The 17,696-nt window shown below is 54.1% G+C and overlaps 2 protein-coding genes across 9 annotated transcripts in view; one reads left to right on the top strand and one right to left on the bottom strand.

Moving 5' to 3' along the window:
- Positions 1 to 11,864, bottom strand: part of TMEM104 (transmembrane protein 104) — a 52,096-nt gene extending 40,232 nt beyond the window's left edge. For both annotated transcript variants that reach the window (XM_033090657.1, XM_033090658.1), the window contains exons 1-6: positions 11,733 to 11,864; positions 11,065 to 11,182; positions 4,025 to 4,146; positions 1,425 to 1,506; positions 859 to 955; positions 124 to 204 (exon numbers count right to left, since the gene is read on the bottom strand). In XM_033090657.1, coding sequence (XP_032946548.1) covers positions 124 to 204; positions 859 to 955; positions 1,425 to 1,506; positions 4,025 to 4,146; positions 11,065 to 11,109 — 427 coding nt within the window. In that variant the 5' untranslated portion in view covers positions 11,110 to 11,182; positions 11,733 to 11,864. The remainder of the gene's footprint in view (positions 1 to 123; positions 205 to 858; positions 956 to 1,424; positions 1,507 to 4,024; positions 4,147 to 11,064; positions 11,183 to 11,732) is intronic.
- Positions 11,865 to 11,971: 107 nt separating this feature from the next.
- Positions 11,972 to 17,342, top strand: NAT9 (N-acetyltransferase 9 (putative)). Of its 7 annotated transcripts, none has more exons than XM_033090661.1 (7): positions 11,972 to 12,077; positions 12,642 to 12,727; positions 13,579 to 13,835; positions 14,260 to 14,403; positions 14,941 to 15,000; positions 15,203 to 15,297; positions 15,408 to 17,337. In XM_033090661.1, exons 2-7 carry the CDS (start codon positions 12,651 to 12,653, stop codon positions 15,525 to 15,527), a joined length of 753 nt encoding a protein of 250 aa, XP_032946552.1. In that variant the 5' UTR covers positions 11,972 to 12,077; positions 12,642 to 12,650; the 3' UTR covers positions 15,528 to 17,337. The 7 variants fall into 7 exon arrangements, with proteins under 7 accessions (XP_032946552.1, XP_032946553.1, XP_032946555.1 ...); XM_033090662.1 differs by having other exon boundaries at positions 11,999 to 12,073; XM_033090664.1 differs by lacking the exon at positions 11,972 to 12,077 and adding an exon at positions 12,095 to 12,341 and having other exon boundaries at positions 15,295 to 15,297; positions 15,408 to 17,342.
- Positions 17,343 to 17,696: the final 354 nt, after the last annotated feature.

The raw sequence follows: 17,696 nt of genomic DNA, 5'->3' as shown, positions 1-17,696 counted from the left end.
TCCTCCCCAGCGCCTGCCCCATCCCGTCGTCAAGGTGGGACCCCCATTCTAAGCGCCCAGGTCTGCAGGGAAGGACCAGCTGTCCCCGTGCCCTCACCCCTCCTTGAAAAGAACAACTTATACCTTTATTGAAAAACATGGAGGCCATCTGTCCCATTTCCACCCGGTCTGTGATTTCAAACAGGTTCGGAGATCCGCGTCTCTCTGTGGAGCCAAAGGACAAGACGAGGTGGTTTGTTCACTTGGAAAACATCTCAGAGGCGGCTGTTGAGCTTACTGAAAGCTCTAGAATAATGAAATCTGTAAGCGTTTCAAACTCTTGAGAAAACTTTCCCTAATGCTTCCTGCTCTGACCACTTAAAAACAGTCTCTAGACAGGGATCCCAGGGACGCAGGTTGCGGGGTGAGAGGGAAAGGTGAGACGCTTTGCCCTGGGTTAGCAGGACCAGGCATGAGACTGTCAGGCATGCATGGGCGCGTGCGTGCGTGCGTGTAAGGAGACAGGAGAGAGGGCAGAGACCTGATATTTACTCGAGTTTCCAGTGTGCACCGGGCATTGAACCAGGTGTTTAATCATTTCTGGAACAGCAGGAGAGGTGGGAACTGGGGTGCCAAGCTTATATAACTTGCCCAAGCTGCAAACATTAGTAAGCAATGGAGCCGGCAGGGGTGAAGCCTGGACCCTGGGCTCCAGAGCCCTGCTCTTCTTCCTCTATCACGGTGCCGAACTAGGAACCGACCTGCAGGCAGGAAGTGCCTGCGGTCTCTACAGAGACTGCCACCTGGGGCTCTCTCCACGAGGTAAGGGAACCTGTGAACCAGAGGGAGTGCAGGCCAGCCTGGAATCCCAAGACTTACGCACAGACAGGATGGGCCGTTTCTCGGCCCGCTCGTAGTTGTCCTGGATGAGACTGTCACTGTCAGAGGCTGTGGAGGAGTCCTCATCTTCCTCCTCCTAGGACGGGTCGGAGGAGGAAGACAAGTAAAGAAAAAGGAGGAGCACATTACTACAGAAAAATCCCGGGACAACGGAGAACCCATTTCCTTTGTTTTTTCTTTCTAGAGGGGATCTGGGTAGGAAGCGCTCAGCACTTCCACGCTGTCACATTAGAAGGGGCAGACACATTCGCATGTCAGGTTCCCGGGTACAGAGGTTCCGAATGACTGAGCTGGCTTACGGTGGGGAGAAGGAAGAGCCAGGATGCAATGCTCCAGGAACAGAGGCTGCACGTGTTTTGTTATGCTTCAGCTGTGGGACGGGGTCCTTGAGTGGGGCTGTGGACACGAGCCCTCCACACATCGAGGGAAAGAACTGGCCGCTGAGGGCTGACTCTTTGGTACATAACAGAACTGGCCGCTGAGGGCTGACTCTTTGGTACATAACTGGCCAGAGGCACTGCCCAGAGACAAGGGCACATACACACCTGGTGGTTTTCCATCCTCTTCCAGTGGAGCTGAGCGTTGGCTGCTGCCATAGCCTCCATCACAAAGGTAGTTGTCACAAAGCTGCAGGGGAAAGACGCAGGCAGGAGGTTGGAGGAGGCACAAAGAATAAGGAAAAGCCATCCGCCGCCCTGACCAGACCAACAAGCCCCAAGCATCCTGTTCTGAGAGCTGTTTCCTAGGGAACTTTCAAGATGGGTCTGACCTGATAAAAAAAGTGTGCGCACACGTGACACCTCGTGTCCTTGTCTTGATGTTCCTGTTTACATTTAGAATGTATTTCTGACGCACAGGAGAGAGTGTGAGCCTGAGAAGAGAAGTGAGCCTGGGGCGATGCAGTACCGCACACCGAGAAGGGGCCTGGTGGGGGCAGAGGTGGCAGGGCAGACACTAGTGGATGCTTTAAGTCGGGAAGAGGAGGCTGATTCACAACGGGGTCCTCCCAAGGCCTCTGGGAAGGGCAGCAGGCAGCTCTTAGCTCTCCTTGCGAGGATGCAGACAAGCAGTCAAGTCCCAATTACACACACTAATGGACGGAGCACAGGCACGGATAATTGAAAAGGGACGCTTGGCCCTGGAATCTGTTACCTGTTTTTTTTGTTTTGTTTTTTTTTGGCAGTATTTTTACTTTCCTAATAACCTGGCTAATATTAAAATAAGCTTGCATTTTTATGGCCTGAATCAAAGGGGAGACTGGGAGGTGGCACCAGGCATTTGCTGAGAAGACAGACTAGAGTGAAAAGTCATCTTTTCTTTTCCTCTCAAAGAAACTGGAGAAAACTAGACGACAGCTGGAACGCACAAATGCTTGCTTCTGTCAGCAGAAGGTACAGGGGAGGGCCGCCTTCCTGCTAATAAATAAAACCTGAGGAATGGCGCTATCCTTGCCGGAATGACCTGGGATGGAATGGTCCTCTCCCTCTTTTTTGAGGCCAGCGTGGCTCTGCTGTAGGTTGGGGACCCTGACCCTTTGAGTGCTGTCGCCTGCCCCAGGCTGACTGCTGAGCCCAGCAGTCAGGTGGCAGGTGGGACAGGGGTTAAATCCACATGTACTCCATCCTGGGGGGCAGCCAGCTCTGAAACTCCCATTCCAGTCTCCTTGGCACCTCCTAGAAAGGTTTCTCATGATCTTGCCTAAGTGACCCTTTTAAGGACTTTAGATTTTCCCTTCTTTTTGGAAGAAAAACTAAAATCAATGTTAATTAAGGCGTAAGGAGGCTTCTCATAGTTGCACAAAGCCACCTCATTGATCATGTTCAAACAAATGGATTGAGCAAGAAGAAGGGGGGGCATGGCAGCCCCTACCTGGGGGCCCCCCAAAATCACTTCCCATTTAGATGTCCGCCTGTGCTGAAGGTCTTTTAAAAGGGACAGGAGAGTCACAGAAGGACCAGGACGAGAGCTCTTGGCTGCCAGGGCTCACAGGATGTAAGGAGCCAGTCCCCTAAGGCTGGCCCCACACCCCCCAAGAGAAAATGTTTGAACAAACTGAAAAACACGGGCATTGTCCTACCCCATTCAGCCTCCTCAAAGTCTTAATTTGCTTCAACTGCTAAAACATTTCATTCTTCTAGTAGCACCCACTCCGTTCTCCTTCCAATCTGCTTAAATGCTGCCATCCATGGCCATCGCCCGCCTACTTGAAACTTCCATGACCCCCACCCTCCCGATCCCCTCACCCTGCTACACTCTGTGGGGTTTTGTTCCACATTACTCACCACCTTGAAACTTATTCTACAGGTGACTTATTTAATGTTTTCACTATTTACTGTCTCCCCACCAAAAGGAGAGTTGGTGGGCTCTTTGTTTTGTTCAGTGGGGTACCCCAGTACCTCGGAACACTGCCTAGTGTCACCTCTCCCAGGGGAGGTGCCCCTGGTGGTGTTGCCAGCTGTTCCCTCCCACCGTTTTTTCCCGCAGCTGCGGCTTCCTATTTGGTTGAGCGGCCTGGAAGTGCTTAGTCCTACATCCCTTCCCAGCCTGGGGCACAACTTCAGAGCTGTCTGTGGAATGGCGGAGGAGAGCCTTAGGTAGAAGCCCCGGTGGTGAATCCGGCCGACACACCAGCTCAAGGAGCAGAGGCTTTGAAGGCTTGGGAAGGCACTAGCCTCCTACTGGCTGTCAGGCACAAGGGAGGGGAGAGTAACATTGTTCAGATGTGTGCCTGTGTGTTTATCACTTCCTCTGTGAACTGCCTGAAGAAAATTCCAAATTATGGACTGATTTCCCATCTCACCTTCAACGATGGTCAGATTCTTTGTCTGTGACTAGGTGGTACCTTCTCAGAAATACACACCAGGCGAGGTCCAGCAGCGGGGAAGGAACACGTGAGCACCGTGTGAAACATTCCAAAGCCTACCTGGAAGCCTTCGTTTTTCATGGGTCAGGGTTGTGTGGCTGCTCCCTTAGTACCAGACACCAGAGACCTGTGCATCACCTGTCCTCTGTCCAGGTCACCCCAGTTAGGACTCACCCCAGACATCCTCCTTTCCCCTAAGGACACTTGCGCCCATGGATGGGTTTCTGGGCAGGCGCCCTCCGCTTCACCCCCAGCCCTCAGGCCCGTGTGACAGCTGCTCACCTCATGAAGCCCAGGAACAGCAGCATGATCAAGCTGACGAGCCACCCAGCGGTGGCGAAGGCCTTGGGCATGGTGAGCGCGCCGGTACCCACGATGAGGTTAAACATGTACACCAGTCCCACCTGGAGCCAAGAGAAGTGACAGTCAAGCCCAGAAATTAACGTCTCCCCGCACCGGCTCCCAAGACGACCCTGGGTGGCAGCAAAACCGAGGCGGCCAGGAAGCCAGACTGGAGACGGAAGTGGGTGAGAACGCTGGAAGGTTCCTAGGTTCTCAGGAGGCATGCTCTGCTGTGGGACGTTGGGGACCAAACAGTAACCCTCGGAGGACAAGTCCACATTCTATCAATCTTCAAATGTTTGCGACCATCAGTTTCATTCTCCATTTTTGCTGTTGTCATTTCGTATTATTTAAAGCCGAGTCATATGTGTCAGCTCTCTGCTCAACCAGACCACGGCTTCCTGAGGACAGGAACTAGTGCAACTAGTCCCACCATCTACTTCCAATTCAGCACCCCCAGGACACCCTGCATCCACCAGCAGCTGGGCCCCATTGCCCCGGCCCCTGGCCCCTGGCAACCAGCCTCAGGTGGAACTGCTGGGTCGCTGAGTTCAGGTTTTAAACTTAACTCTAATTCATGCCGACTCGACTTGAGGTCAGTTCATATCAATCGTTCCTTTTCAAGATCTTGACCATGAAATTCCTTTCTCTGACCCAAAGCCCTTGCCTTCCACAACCCTCTCCATTCCCACTGAACTTCCTCTGTGCCCTTCCTGCCCAACCGTCCCTATCCAGGCCACCACCGCCCTGGGACCTCACTTACATTCTTGGTCATTACTTAGAACCAGCTGGTGCCGCAGAGCACACACTGCCCCCGAGCTTCCCTCACCCTCCCCTGCCCTGACCTTTCTGACCTCCAGCTTTGATGGGTGGGATACAGCACCTGTTTCTTCGACTCCCTCAGACAAAACTGCTAAAGGTTCCTGGAATTTTTTGAATAATTATAATGACGGGTCCCACAACGAAGAATGGATCCTTCACCCGTGTCACCTTCACAGCATGTTTTCTTCACTCCTCACCATGGACTTCCGGAACCTGTCTTCAAGCCCCCAAACCCATGACCGCATCTTTCTCAGATGAAGACTGCATCTCCTATGTCGTGGAGGTGACAGGCCATCTGACATGCACTCCCCATGCCTCTCTCCTGCGTAGCTCAAAAATCAACTGTCTGTGTGCCCCCGACCCTCCTCCCTGTCTTTGGGGAACAGGTGTCCTCCCTTTTGGCTCTGAGGCTCAGCCCCTCTTTCTGGAATCCTCTCCTCCTACCAGCCCTTCACCTCTGTCTGACGTGTACATCCTTGACTCGACCCTTTCAAAACACCACCCTCTCACTTCCCTTAACCAAACTCACTGAAGAAGCAACCTGTATCCTCTGCCTTCCTTTCCAAGTTCCTATGCTTGTAGCGCCCAGCCCCAGAACCCTTTGGAAACTGCACTCGTAAAAATCACCAGCCTCCTTTCTTACCACTCTCCATCCCAGCGCTAGTGGTTTTATTTCTGAAGAATCTTCTGTGGCCACCTCTGGCTCCTGCTGTTCCTGGGCTTCATCATTTACAATTCAAATTAATCATCTCGGCCTGGACTAAGACAGTAGCTTCCTAAATGGTCCTCCTGTTCTCTGCTGAATTGGCTGACGTACCGTTTGCTTTACCACTTGTTTCTGATCATTTAAAAACAGCAGAAACACTTTGTCTCCGGGAACATCTGCCCGTCCCTCATTTTTACTTCCCCGTTCTTAGATGCATTTTTCTACATTTAAAATTTTTTCTAAGATACCCATTTGCTACGTTTTTTTAATCAGAAACACACCCACTGGGGCCTATCCTCCCAGCCTCAGTCAGATTTTTAAGGAAAAAACAGAGTTAGGGAGCATCCACTACCATTTTGGGGCCCGTGACAGGTAGAAAGGAGGCGTCGGCAGTGGTTAGGGAGGGACAGGCTCCTGGGCATCCAAGTGCTGGACAAATATAAGGGCTCCCTGGAAAGAGGAAAGGGCTCTGCCCAGTCCATCTGTCCTTGGCACATGGCGCCAAGCCCACTATGCCTCTTGCCCAGCCCCACCCAGCATTCGGGGCCCATTCAAATGATTTGTCCTCTACAAGCCCACCCAAGGCTCCCAAACTTGTCTCGCCCCTGGGGCGAGAACACTTCTTATGCCCCGGCTGGGGTTTTTGGTGTTGGTGTGGTGTATTTATCTTTTCCCCGTCACTAAATCTGAAGCTCGTCATGGCCTGTGTCTCACTTCTCTCGGCGTTTCGCAGGGTGCCTACCTGGCACACAGGCTCAAGGCAGGAACCCTCCATGAAGCTGACTGGACCTGGCTCATGTTCTTTCTGATGCGTATCTGACAGTCTTTGTCCGTTTCAAACATCCCAGTCTCAGACAGATCCCAAAAGGATTAAAACATGTCTGAATCGTCTTCCTGATTGGGTGACAACCCACCGTGACGTGACTCCCCCCCCTACTGGGAGTCCAGGCCCACAGCGCTCTTGCGAGACTAAATGTGAGGGTGGCAGCTGGGTGGGAAACGGCACACAACCCAGCATCGCTGGCCTTCTGAACCGGAAGTTCCCAGGGCTGGCTTTTCACAGGTAACTGTGAATGTCTATAAGAAACCAATTTTGGGGCCGGCCCGGTGGCTCAGGCGGTTGGAGCTCCGTGCTCCTAACTCCGAAGGCTGCCGGTTCGATTCCCACATGGGCCAGTGGGCTCACAACCACAAGGTTGCCGGTTCAACTCCTCAAGTCCCACAAGGGATGGTGGGCTGCGCCCCCTGCAACTAGCAACAGCAACTGGACCTGGAGCTGAGCTGTGCCCTCCACAACTAAGATTGAAAGGACAACAACTTGACTTGGAAAAAAAAGTCCTGGAAGTACACACTGTTCCCCAATCAAATCCTGTTCCCCTTCCCTAATCAAATCTTAAAAAAAAAAAAAAAAAAGAAACCGATTTTTACTTTTGTTGGGGTGATTTCAATCACTGCACATTGAGCCTGACATATCCAAGTACGGGACTGAGTCATTTAGCTAGCTCGGTTCTGCCTATTTACTCGACAACACCGAGCGTCTTCCATGGACCTGGCCCTGGACCTACGATGTGACGGTGAGAGAGACAGACGTGGTCCTTGACCTCCTCCTGCAGGAGAGAGGCAACCAGAACAGAAAGACGACAGCCTCAGAGATGTGTTCTGAAGGAAAGAAGCAGGGTGCGTGACAAAGCACAATGGGAATACGTTAAATAGAGGGCACTCAGGAAGGCCTCGTGGCGACATTCAAGCCGGGACCTGAAGGATGAGAAGGAGCCGCTCAGGCAAAGAGCCAGGAAATGACGCCCAGGTAAAGGCCGGAGGTGTGAAAGAGGGCGACATGTTCGAGGTGCTTCGAGGCTGGCGTGGCTGAAGCACAAGCCGGTGGCAGTCGGACTGCACGGAGCCCTGGTGCCCGTGACAGGGAGTTCGCGGTTCTGCAGGGTTTTAAGTGGGGCACTGACAGCCCAGACCTCAGCTGATGACCTCACGTCTCACCTCCCTGCAGCTACGTTCTCTCCGTGTCACTTTTATAAACAGCAACACTTCTGAAGGGTAGAACCTTATATTTTTTTTATGGAAAATGGCCCTGGTGGTGGTTCTCACGATGAAAGTAAAGAGAAAACAAAGAGGCCTAAGGAAGTGATGGTTCTTGGCCAGAAGTTTTATGGGGAAATGAAATAGTGCAAAAGGCATTTGTAAAATCAGGGTGCCTGAAGGTCTTGGGGTATAAAAGTCAGGGTTTTATTGTAGGTCAGGGTTTCTCAGCCTGAGCACTGCTGACAGCTGAGGTCAGCTGATTCTCTATTGTGGGGGGGGGGGCTGTCCTGTGTTGGAGGATGTTTAGCAGCATCCCTGGCCTCTACCCGCTAGATTCTAGTACCCCTACCTTGCCCCCGAATTGTGACAATTGAAAATGTCTCCAGACATTGCCAAATATTCCCTGGGGGGGGCGGGCGAGACTGCCACCAGCCGAGGATCACTGCTAAGACACAGTGAAATAAGCACACTGTCTATAGAAACCTAAAATAATTCTCAGGGATAAAGGCTCCTTAAGAACTTTACAAAGAAGTCCATTAGGGAGAAACTGCTGGCAATTCGGAGCAGGTGGGAAATCTCATTTGTCTTGTGTTGTTGCTACTGAAGCAAGCATCCTGGGCCCCGTGGGACTCAGGGACTCGTGTAGGATAATCCAAAGCTTCTTCACCTCCCTGGAAAGACTTAAATCCTCTTTCCCTTCAGTAAAGGTGGCCGATAAAGACCAATCACTGGGAGCAGACTCTGGAGGCAGGAAGCAAATCTGAGCTGGGTCAAAGGTGGGTGTGGAGCAGGAGGAAGAGGACGGAGACATTCTCTTCTGCTGGTACGGGCCGGTTCTTGGGGACAGACTGCTGAGAAGTGTGGCTGAAAGCTGAGGAGTAAAGCTCCACTGCAGTGTCAGTAAAGACCTACGCGCGCTGTGGCCCCTGCAGGCCAAACCGAGCTTCCTCCCCCTCTCGGCTCTTCCTGTGCGGCTGCACTGGAGAAGCACAGTCCCTGTTCCCTGGGATGGCCGACCTGCTCCCCTACGCTGCAGGGCGCTCCAGGGCAGCATTCCGGCTGTCTCACCCCCCGCCAGCCTCCTCACCCACAGATGTGTGTGCATGCGGCTGGGTCACGGGCATCTTTCAACAGCTTCCCCATTGACCGTTGTCAAAGGAAACAGAAGGCAGCAGAGATGGGGAGGTGACCACTAGAGCTTAAGGCTGTGAAACCGGGACTCTTTCCTTCGAAAGCAACAGCAACGATGTTTGGCAAGACCGGCTGGTGGAAGGCAGCCTCCGCAGCTGGCCCTCGTGGAGCCACCTCACCCTCTATTTTGATCCCACAATCCCTTCAGTCCTGAGCCCCTCCAGCTCCCCGCAAATGGGGCCGTAGGGGCCTGAATCGTGTTCCTGTGTTCAGCACTATCCTTGACAGGGCCCATTACAAATATCTTATGCAGAATAATGCGAGCTAAGACAAACGTCCTCAACAGCCCTGAAGGGGACAAGCACTCACAACAGAGCAACACAGAGGTGGGGAGACGCCTAGTGCTGGGAATGACCAGGTCGAGGGCATATTCACGGACTACGGAAGTGCCCCCAGTCTCCTGATGTGCCATAGCACGTTCTGCCCACACTGTGCTGAGCAGGGGAATTCTAAGCAGCACCCACTATAACGCCAGTTCCACAGCCTGGCTGGGATCAGGGGAAAAGGAAACTTCCACCCTCCTATAAGGTTCCTTATCCACTGAGCCCAGATCTTGGCCTCACGAGGGGGATCAAGAACTATTCTCCCAGGATGATGGAGTGAAGGAAACCTCAGGAAGAAGGCACGTTCTCTCCTCAAACCCTGACCACTAACTCCTGGTAATGCTACCTTGTTCTCAACGCCACCCAGAAGCTGTTTATGGCAAATGCCCAGAGTAGGCCCTCAAAACAACCTAAACACATAGGAAAGGGAGGGGGAAAAAAAAGAGAAAAGCAGAACCCACTGGAGCTTTTCGGGTGCGTGCCCAATTTCCTGTGGGCACAAGCTGACATGTGAAATGATTACCCGAACAACCGGAGACATAAGAAAAGTGGGCATATCAGAGTTTTTTCCTTCCCCAAACTCAGTCACAGACATGACTCATCTCTAAGTTAATAGGTATTGTGAGAAGCAGCAGGAACCGTGTGACTCTTAGGGACACTGTGGACACTGCTGATCCCAAGAGGAGGCTGTGGGCTGTTACACAATTCCTCAGATGAGAGGGATGCAATTCAGCGATTCAATTCATTCCAAGATTCACGGAAGACTTCCTCTGATAAATTCCTGAGGTGCTACACACGAATGGCACACACCCAGCAGGAAGACCCTGGTGTAAGGAAGGCTTTTTCCAAGCTGTTCCCAGAGATGCTTCCTTATCCATCACACAGCGGATGCGAAGCTAGCAGGGATCCCAGGCTAGGAAGGTAAGTACAAACAAAGGAGGGCAGCTGTTTAAGAGTAGATAAGTTCTAGAACAGGAGTGTCCAAACTTTTTCCAACGTTTTTCACCAAGGGCCGTATGCGGTAAAACACACAAACTGCCGGGCCACTCACTCGAGGTGAAGTACGTATGGCCTCAACCTGGTTTATTTAAGTAAACTAAATATATTTTTGGAATTTGCTGCGGGCCAATTAAAAATGGATTGCGGGCCGCAGTTGGCCCGCGGGCCGCAGTTTGGACACCCCTGTTCTAGAACGAGGACTCTTGCTACTTTCCCTGGGCTACTTGGTAGCAACGTGAGTCAATCATTTGATTATTCTAATGCTTCTTCTACTTCTCCAGGCAAGAGGACTCCATGATGAAACCAGAACCAGTCTTCTATTACACAAAAAAGATAAACTGAGTGTGTGTGTGGGGTGGCGTGGGGGACAGGGGTAATGCGGACCCAAGAAGGGAGCACTCAATCATTCTAATTTTTCTAACTACAGACTCCACCAAATTGCAACTGGAAGTGTCCGCATGCTTTCTCTGCCTCTTACACCATCCAAGACTACAAAAGTTGTGCAACTCAAAATTCAGCTGAAAATCAAAGTGGTTTCAAACTGCTGAGATGAGCAAAACCCTGAGTCAACAGCTGTCAGTCACTGTCCATCTGAACCGGCAAGCAGCACACAGGCAAGTGATAGTAGCCCCGAGGTGAGTATCACAAAGAGTTAGCAAGTTAATTTTGTTTGCTTGACCACTCTCTGATCAACACCTAAAAAGTGAACAAACCTGACTCGCACAACATGTTCTCAGCCAGGACAGCAGCGAAATGGCTGCAGCTAAATCCATCCCCCCACCCCTTCCCCCAGGGTCTAGGCAAACAGGGCATTCACTAGCACAGTCCACAGGACGCAGAGTGCTTCCCTGGAAGCCCGGAGCACTGATGTGGGCAAAACAGGTTCCAAAAGGAAAACTCACGTAGGGTGAATAGAGCTCCCCGGTCTCTGTGATTTCACCCGCCATTTCCAAAAGCGAGGAAGGGTCCTTCCGCAGCTGAGCTTCCTTCGGCGCCGGGGGCTACGGCTACTGCAGCTCCCTAAAGCAAAAGAGCAGATTTCAACTTTATGATGGACCTATATGGGGTGGTGGGAGGTCTGCAGACCCCTCAGCCCCGTCCCTTTATCACAGACACTTACGGCCTCCACATCTGTCACAAGACAGCGGGGAGGGAAGGGTCTCCCTGGATGACTGACACCTGGCTGGACTCTTTCCTTGCTGTGCAGGGCATGAATCTATTCAATGCCGCTCAGACCCCAAGAGATATAAGGGGCCTTAGAAGCCACTAAGTCACACCCACCACAAGCGCCCCTTCCCACACGTAACTGTCTCCCTGCTCCGCCTAAGGCGAGGGTCCGGGGCTTTCCTAGGTCGCCCTCCAAGCCAACTCCTTGCCCCAAAGCCTCTCCTTTTTAACCGGGCCTCCAGTTCCCGCGCTTCCCCAACCTGCCTTAGGGCTCCCCACCCTTAAGCCTCCCCCTCTTCTCCAGGGCTCCGCTCCGAGGCTCCACCGACTTCTTCCCTTCCTGGAGGAAGCCCGGAGTCTGGCGCCGCCCGAGCCCACCCCACCCTCGCGCCCGGCCCCTCACCTGCAGCGTAGCACGCTCGGGACGCCACCGCCGCCACCTCCAGCCCCTCCGCTGCTGCCGGCGCCAGCTGTCCTGCACCAGCGCCCACAGCGCGCAGGCGCTTGCGCCTGGAGCCCACTTAGTCCGCGCGCGCCTCGGGCGGGGCGCAGCGCGCTGATTGGGCGCCTCGCGGAGGCGGGACCGGGATTGGGTCCTGGCGGCTGCCGTCTGCGTGGCGGAAGTGGGAGGGGTCCGCTCCCAGGCGCATGCGGGAGGGGCGACCGTCGGCCGGCTCGGGAAGCGGGGCTGGTTAGAGGAGGTGGAGCGTAACTTCTGCTGGGGAACGCTGTTGTCGGCGCGGAGTGGGTGTGAACTTGGGGGTTTTGGGCCTCCGGTGGTTGGGTTCGGGGGTGAGGGCAGAGGAGAGTAGCCTATAACGCCACACAAAGTGGAGGGGACTGAGAACTTAAGCTTGCCTCACCCTAAAGTGGCCTGGTGGACCTGGCTTGCGAGGTGGGGAAGAGGGAGGGCCCGAGCCCAGAGGGGTGGTTGGAAATGGCTTTAAGGCAGGGCTGGAAGTTGATTCTGGGGCGGAGTTTCACGACTGGACAAGTGATGGGAGCTTTGGGGGTAAGTCTTGGTACTTAGGTTTGAGGCATCGAAGTGGGGCGCAAGGGACAAGCAGAAAACGCAGCTCCGGCCTGGCTCTGGAGATGGGAGTCAAGGATTGTTTAACTATCATTAGCCGGCCTGGCTCCCCTTCTTGCAAGGGGCGCTTGTTCTCTGAAATGTTTGAAAGGAAAGAAGGGCCGAGGCTCTTCTGACAACTTAGTCCCAGGAGGCATTTAGCGAATTGAGAGCCTGAGCTCCCAGACTAAGTGGGAGAAAACTCGCGCGGGGCCCTGAAGTCTTTGCCCTTCCCACCCGCAGGCCGCTACGATGAGGTTAAATCAGAACATCTTGCTGCTGGGGAAGAAGGTGGTGCTGGTACCCTACACCTCACTGCACGTGCCTAGGTAACGCGGGATGCAAGCCAGCTCTACAAGGTGCAGCGAGCAGGGTCAACCTCCTTTAGTCCAAATCTCAAAGGCCATTTCCTCTGAGAAGGAGAAACATGGGTGTGAGAAGTAATTACAGGAAAAAGAAATCTGAAGCGAGAACTATGACTCTCCTGTAGGAAGTCACCCATCCCCCTGCTTTTCCCTTTCACCCTCCCAGCTTCCTTTTTGGCCTTTCAGCAGGAACTTATTTTATGTAAACTAAATGCATGTAAGAAACCAAGAAATGGTCGTCGCACCTACTTGTAAATTAGTGACATATACTCAGTTCCTGGGGGCTTCATGTTAGCTTGTCCTAAAAGTGAGCTGGTGGGTCATTCTGATGTCTGGTTGGAAAGGCCAGGGCTGAGTTGCAGGGTGGGACTCTTGGGGCAGCTGGCACAGTCTGGTAGACTGGCCTGGTGGTGGTGTAGGGGTGTTCTCTACTTGTAGGTTTCCTTTTGGGAGATTCCTGGTGCCCAGCCTTTGGGGATCTGTCCAGATTTCTTTGCTGAGTTTGGCTTGCCATACATGTCCCCTGAGGAAATTTGAGAATGTTTGGCCTCAGACTGCTCCTCTGCATTGACCCCCGAGACAGGATGGGAAGCTGGACAGATAGAACTCCTGACCCCTCCTGCTGTTGTCTTGTGGGCCTTGTGCTGTGGCCATTGCCTTAGGAACCATTGTACTCCTTTCTTTGGGTCTTCCATGAGTCCTGTGTTAGCCCTGTAGGGTTCACCCTTCTACCATCCATTTCTTCATCTCATAGTGTCAGACCCACGCTTCTGAATCAGCCCTGCCTGCCAAAGGCCATCCCTCTGTCCCTGCAGGTACCACGAGTGGATGAAATCAGAGGAGCTGCAGCGGCTGACAGCCTCCGAGCCGCTGACCCTGGAGCAGGAGTATGCAATGCAGCGCAGCTGGCGTGAGGATGCGGACAGTGAGAAGTGGAGGCCCTGGGCTGGGCTGGTCGCGGGAGGGCTGACTCCAGAGGCGGTCTCCAGGTTCCCTCCCGTTCTCATTCCCAGCTGTAGCCCTTCTGGAGCCACAGGAGCCTTTTGGAAAGTACTTCATGAAAAGCCTCAAGGTGCCTGAAACCCTCAGACTCTGATGACCACTGAGGCTGGTCCATGTGGCTGATGCTTCTGTCCTCTTCCCCACTCACTGCACCAGGCTTGGAAGGATTTAAAGTATTTGGGGCTCTGGCTGTAATTGAGGCCTGGCTTCTCATTTCCTTTGCTGCAAGCTCAGTGTAGTTACTGCTCTTTGGGTCCCCCACTTTCTGAGAATACGGGTAAAAGCCATCATTTTCGAAAACGATGTTTGGAAAAAGCCGTTGTTTCCTGCAAGAGGCAGATTTAGGCTTTGGAATCAGCCGAAGGAAGCCCTGGGCCCCCCCCCCTTTCTCCCACCAGACTCAGAGATGGTCGTTCTCTGGCTTGGGTCGGAAGACTGTCCTCACTGCATTTCTTTAGGGAGTTAGGTGATAACCCTGTTGCCTCCCTCCTCAGAGTGTACCTTCATTGTGATGGATGCAGAGAAGTGGCAGGCCCAGCCGGGCACCACTGAAGAGAGCTGCATGGCGGGAGACGTGAACCTCTTCCTCACAGATCTAGGGGACCCCTCCTTGGGGGAGATTGAGGTCATGATTGCAGGTTGGTTCCACTTGGCCCTGCCTGCTCTCCCTTCTGGCCCTCGGATCTGCTGAACCTTAAGCCAGCCAAGGCTGCACAGGGACCTCAGAAAGCCCAATGGGAGGCTCTGGCTGGGGCAGACGGCCACTCGGCACCCATGCTTAGCTGTGAACTTAACCTTTAGTTTTTAGGGTCTTCAAACTTCAGTCCGTCCCATTTTGAGGGTGTGCTGGGGACGCTCCAGATATAGTCTTGCCTGGAGCATCTTCCCATGCTGCGGGAGGAGCCCATCCAGTTTGTGTCCTTGGTCCTTAGCCTTCTGCTGAGGGGTTGAGGCGGCACACTGAGGTTCAGGGATCAGCTCTGGGTCAGGTTACGGGGTGCATTCAAGCTGAGACCTTGGGCAAGTCATTTACCTTCTCATTGCCTGTGTACTTATCTGCAGAATGGTAATATTTACAAACTTTGTAGTGATGGGGATTAAATGAGATCGTATCTGGTAACTCCCTGCTCTGGAGCCTGGCACGTGGTGTCAGTGATTATACTGTTTTCTCCTAGAGCCCGACTGCAGGGGCAAGGGCTTTGGCACTGAGGCTGTTCTCATGATGATGTCTTATGGTAAGAAGTCGGAGCGGGCAATGTAGGGAGATGTGGCCAGGCCCCAGATGAGGGCTAGCACATGTTGGGAGTGAGCCTTCAGGCCTGGAGGGGGTGGGGGTAGGGGTGTGACAAGTGCCTCCACCACAGACCGGGACAGGAGGGGTGGAGTGTGCTGGAGGGACCTTCATCCTGCAGCTTGTCCCTCTCTGATCTCTGTGAGGAATGACCAAGCTAGGTCTGACCAAGTTTGAGGCTAAAATCGGGCAAGGAAATGAACCGAGCATCCAGATGTTCCAAAAACTTCACTTTCAGCAGGTAAGGGTGTCACCGGCAGGAGGGTGAAGCCTGGGTCTGGGTGGTGGGGTCTGCTGGTGCTAGAACTTGTGGCTGTAACTTAGCCGACCCTGATTTCTCTGGCTCACTAGGTTGCTGTGAGCAGCGTCTTCCAGGAGGTGACGCTCAGACTGACGATGAGTGAGCCAGAGCGGCAGTGGCTTCTGGAGCAGACCAGCCACGTGGAAGAGAAGCCCTACAGAGATGGCTAGTGGGAGCCCCGCTGACAGAGCCCTGCAGCAGGAGGCGAACGGATGGAGCCTTTGGGGCCGAGTGCTCCTGGTCCTGCTCCAGGCTGGGAATCTCCTCTCAGGGCCTTTCAGACTCTGGGCCGGACTTGCCCTCAGACTGGCAGTATGGCTGAGGGACTCCAGGGCGCCCCTCCTCCCAGCCAAACGTGCACTCAGATTCCGGGAACCTGGAGTGGACAGCACGAATCCATGGGAGGAGGCAGGGTGGAGCTGGAGCCGGAGCCGAAGGGTGCCTGGTGAATAGGCAGGCCCTCCCTTTCCCCTGGGAGGCCAGAGGTGCCGCCCTGGGGCTGAGGCCCTGGCCGGGAGTGAAGCACACTGCATGGCCAGCTTTCCGTTTCCTCGTGGGCCCGTGTAGACGTGAGCCCCTAGGAGGCCCAGCCAGCAGTGCCCGGTCCAGCGTGGGAGTGACAGGCAGGGGTAGCTCAGTGCTCTAGGCTGGGTGTGACCCTGGGAGCTTTGGAAATGAATGAGCTTGGCCCTGTTAGGAGAGAGATGGCTTGGAAAGTGGGCGAGTGTCCTTGCTCCTCCTTTCTCTTCTCTGGAGCCAGTTTTGAATGTTGAATAAATTAGTTTTGGACACAGCTTCTTGTGGCCGGATCAGCCCTCTGCTGAAAGCTTCAGGCCCCCTGCTCTCCACTCCTCACCCTCACCCCTCTGGGAGAAGCTGCGCCTGACGAGGCCACGAGGGGGCGTCCGAGGCACAGGTTCTGGATGATCAGGCTGCCTTCAGAGGGGCTTAACAGGCAGAGCTGGGCCAGGTCTCCCCACCTCTGAGGAAGGGGGACACCCTTTGACTTCTCACCGTCCTCAAACCCTGTTGTAATCTGGGGTGGCCATCCAGAAAGGCCAGGCAGGTTTCAAAACACAATCGTGGTAGAGAGTCTTGAGGGCACCTAGGATATTTCTGAGGGGAAGAAGCAATCCCAGGCCAGTTGAGGTGGCTTGCCTGAGGCCTCCTGATGGCAGAACCCGAACTGTGGCTGAAGCCTCCCAGCTCCCAGTCCCCTTGATTCTGCCAGCTGACACCAGGCTATGCATGTAAAAAAAAAAGAATCTAAAACATGCCTGAATCTAAGACACAAACTTCGCTTGCTCGGTCCCCCTTTGTACCATGTCCCCAGCCCCGTAGCATTGGGGTTCCCTCTGAGCCACCTGACCTTTCTTCCTGTCTTCAGCTTAATCAGGGTCAAAAGTAGCTTAGGGCTTCCCCACCCAGTAGATGATGTAGTCGTCAGGCCTGCTCACCTGTGGGGGCCTCCATCCGGGGTCAAAGGGTGGGGGCAAGGGTGGAGGGACCAGGCCAGGCCCGGCTGAGCCGGGCTTGGGGCAGCTGGTGCTAATGAGGGGCTTTGGACACAAACCCAGAGGTCAGGATGGCTGGAGAGCGACTGGCCTTTCTGTCAACCCTAGGGCCTCACAGGTCCCCTCCCTGGTTCGCTAGCCCTCTTCTTGTTCTCAGTCCCAGGAACCTGTTTTCTGAGGTCTCCTGGTTGGGTGGAGTAGCCCGGGGCCAGCTTCCCTTCCTTCCCTCTGAGCACCTCCTGGCCCAGCAGCCTCAGCTCTCAGGCCACCCTAGCAGACCCCTAGGATGTGGCCTCAAGAGCCAGAGGTAAGCCAGAGACTCTTGAGGGCACCTAGGATATTTCTGAGGGGAAGAAGCAATCCCAAGCCAGTTGAGGTGGCTTGCCTGAGGCCTCCTGATGGCAGAACCGGAACTGTGGCTGAAGCCTCCCAGCTCCCAGTCCCCTTGATTCTGCCAGCTGGATCTCTGGAGGAGGAATAGGGCATTTTGCCCTTGGCGAGTCCCCCGCACCCCACCTGCCACGGGGCCCAGCACCTGGGTTTGTTTTCCCCTAGGCCTGGACAACTGCCCTCCAATCAGGCCCAGGCTAGATAAGATAAAGTATCTGGCGCCAGCTCAGGCCACTCCTGGGAGTCCTGCACCCCACTGGCTGAGGGCGGCAAGATCAAAGCCTAGTCTTCACAGTCCCAATGGGCTGTAGCCAGGATTCACACGTTCCGCCCTCCTGGAATGAGGGAGGCTCAGAGCCCTCAGCAGGTGGGTCTGGGCTCGCACCTCCCGGATACCCATCCGTCTGGATGGAGCCTGTGCGTGTCGGACAGCTA

This window comes from Rhinolophus ferrumequinum, chromosome 21 (genome assembly GCF_004115265.2).
Source record: "Rhinolophus ferrumequinum isolate MPI-CBG mRhiFer1 chromosome 21, mRhiFer1_v1.p, whole genome shotgun sequence".
In the NCBI taxonomy this organism is placed as follows: domain Eukaryota; kingdom Metazoa; phylum Chordata; class Mammalia; order Chiroptera; family Rhinolophidae; genus Rhinolophus; species Rhinolophus ferrumequinum.
Note: the sequence above shows the minus strand (reverse complement) of the source record. Positions and strands in the feature narration are given on the sequence as shown.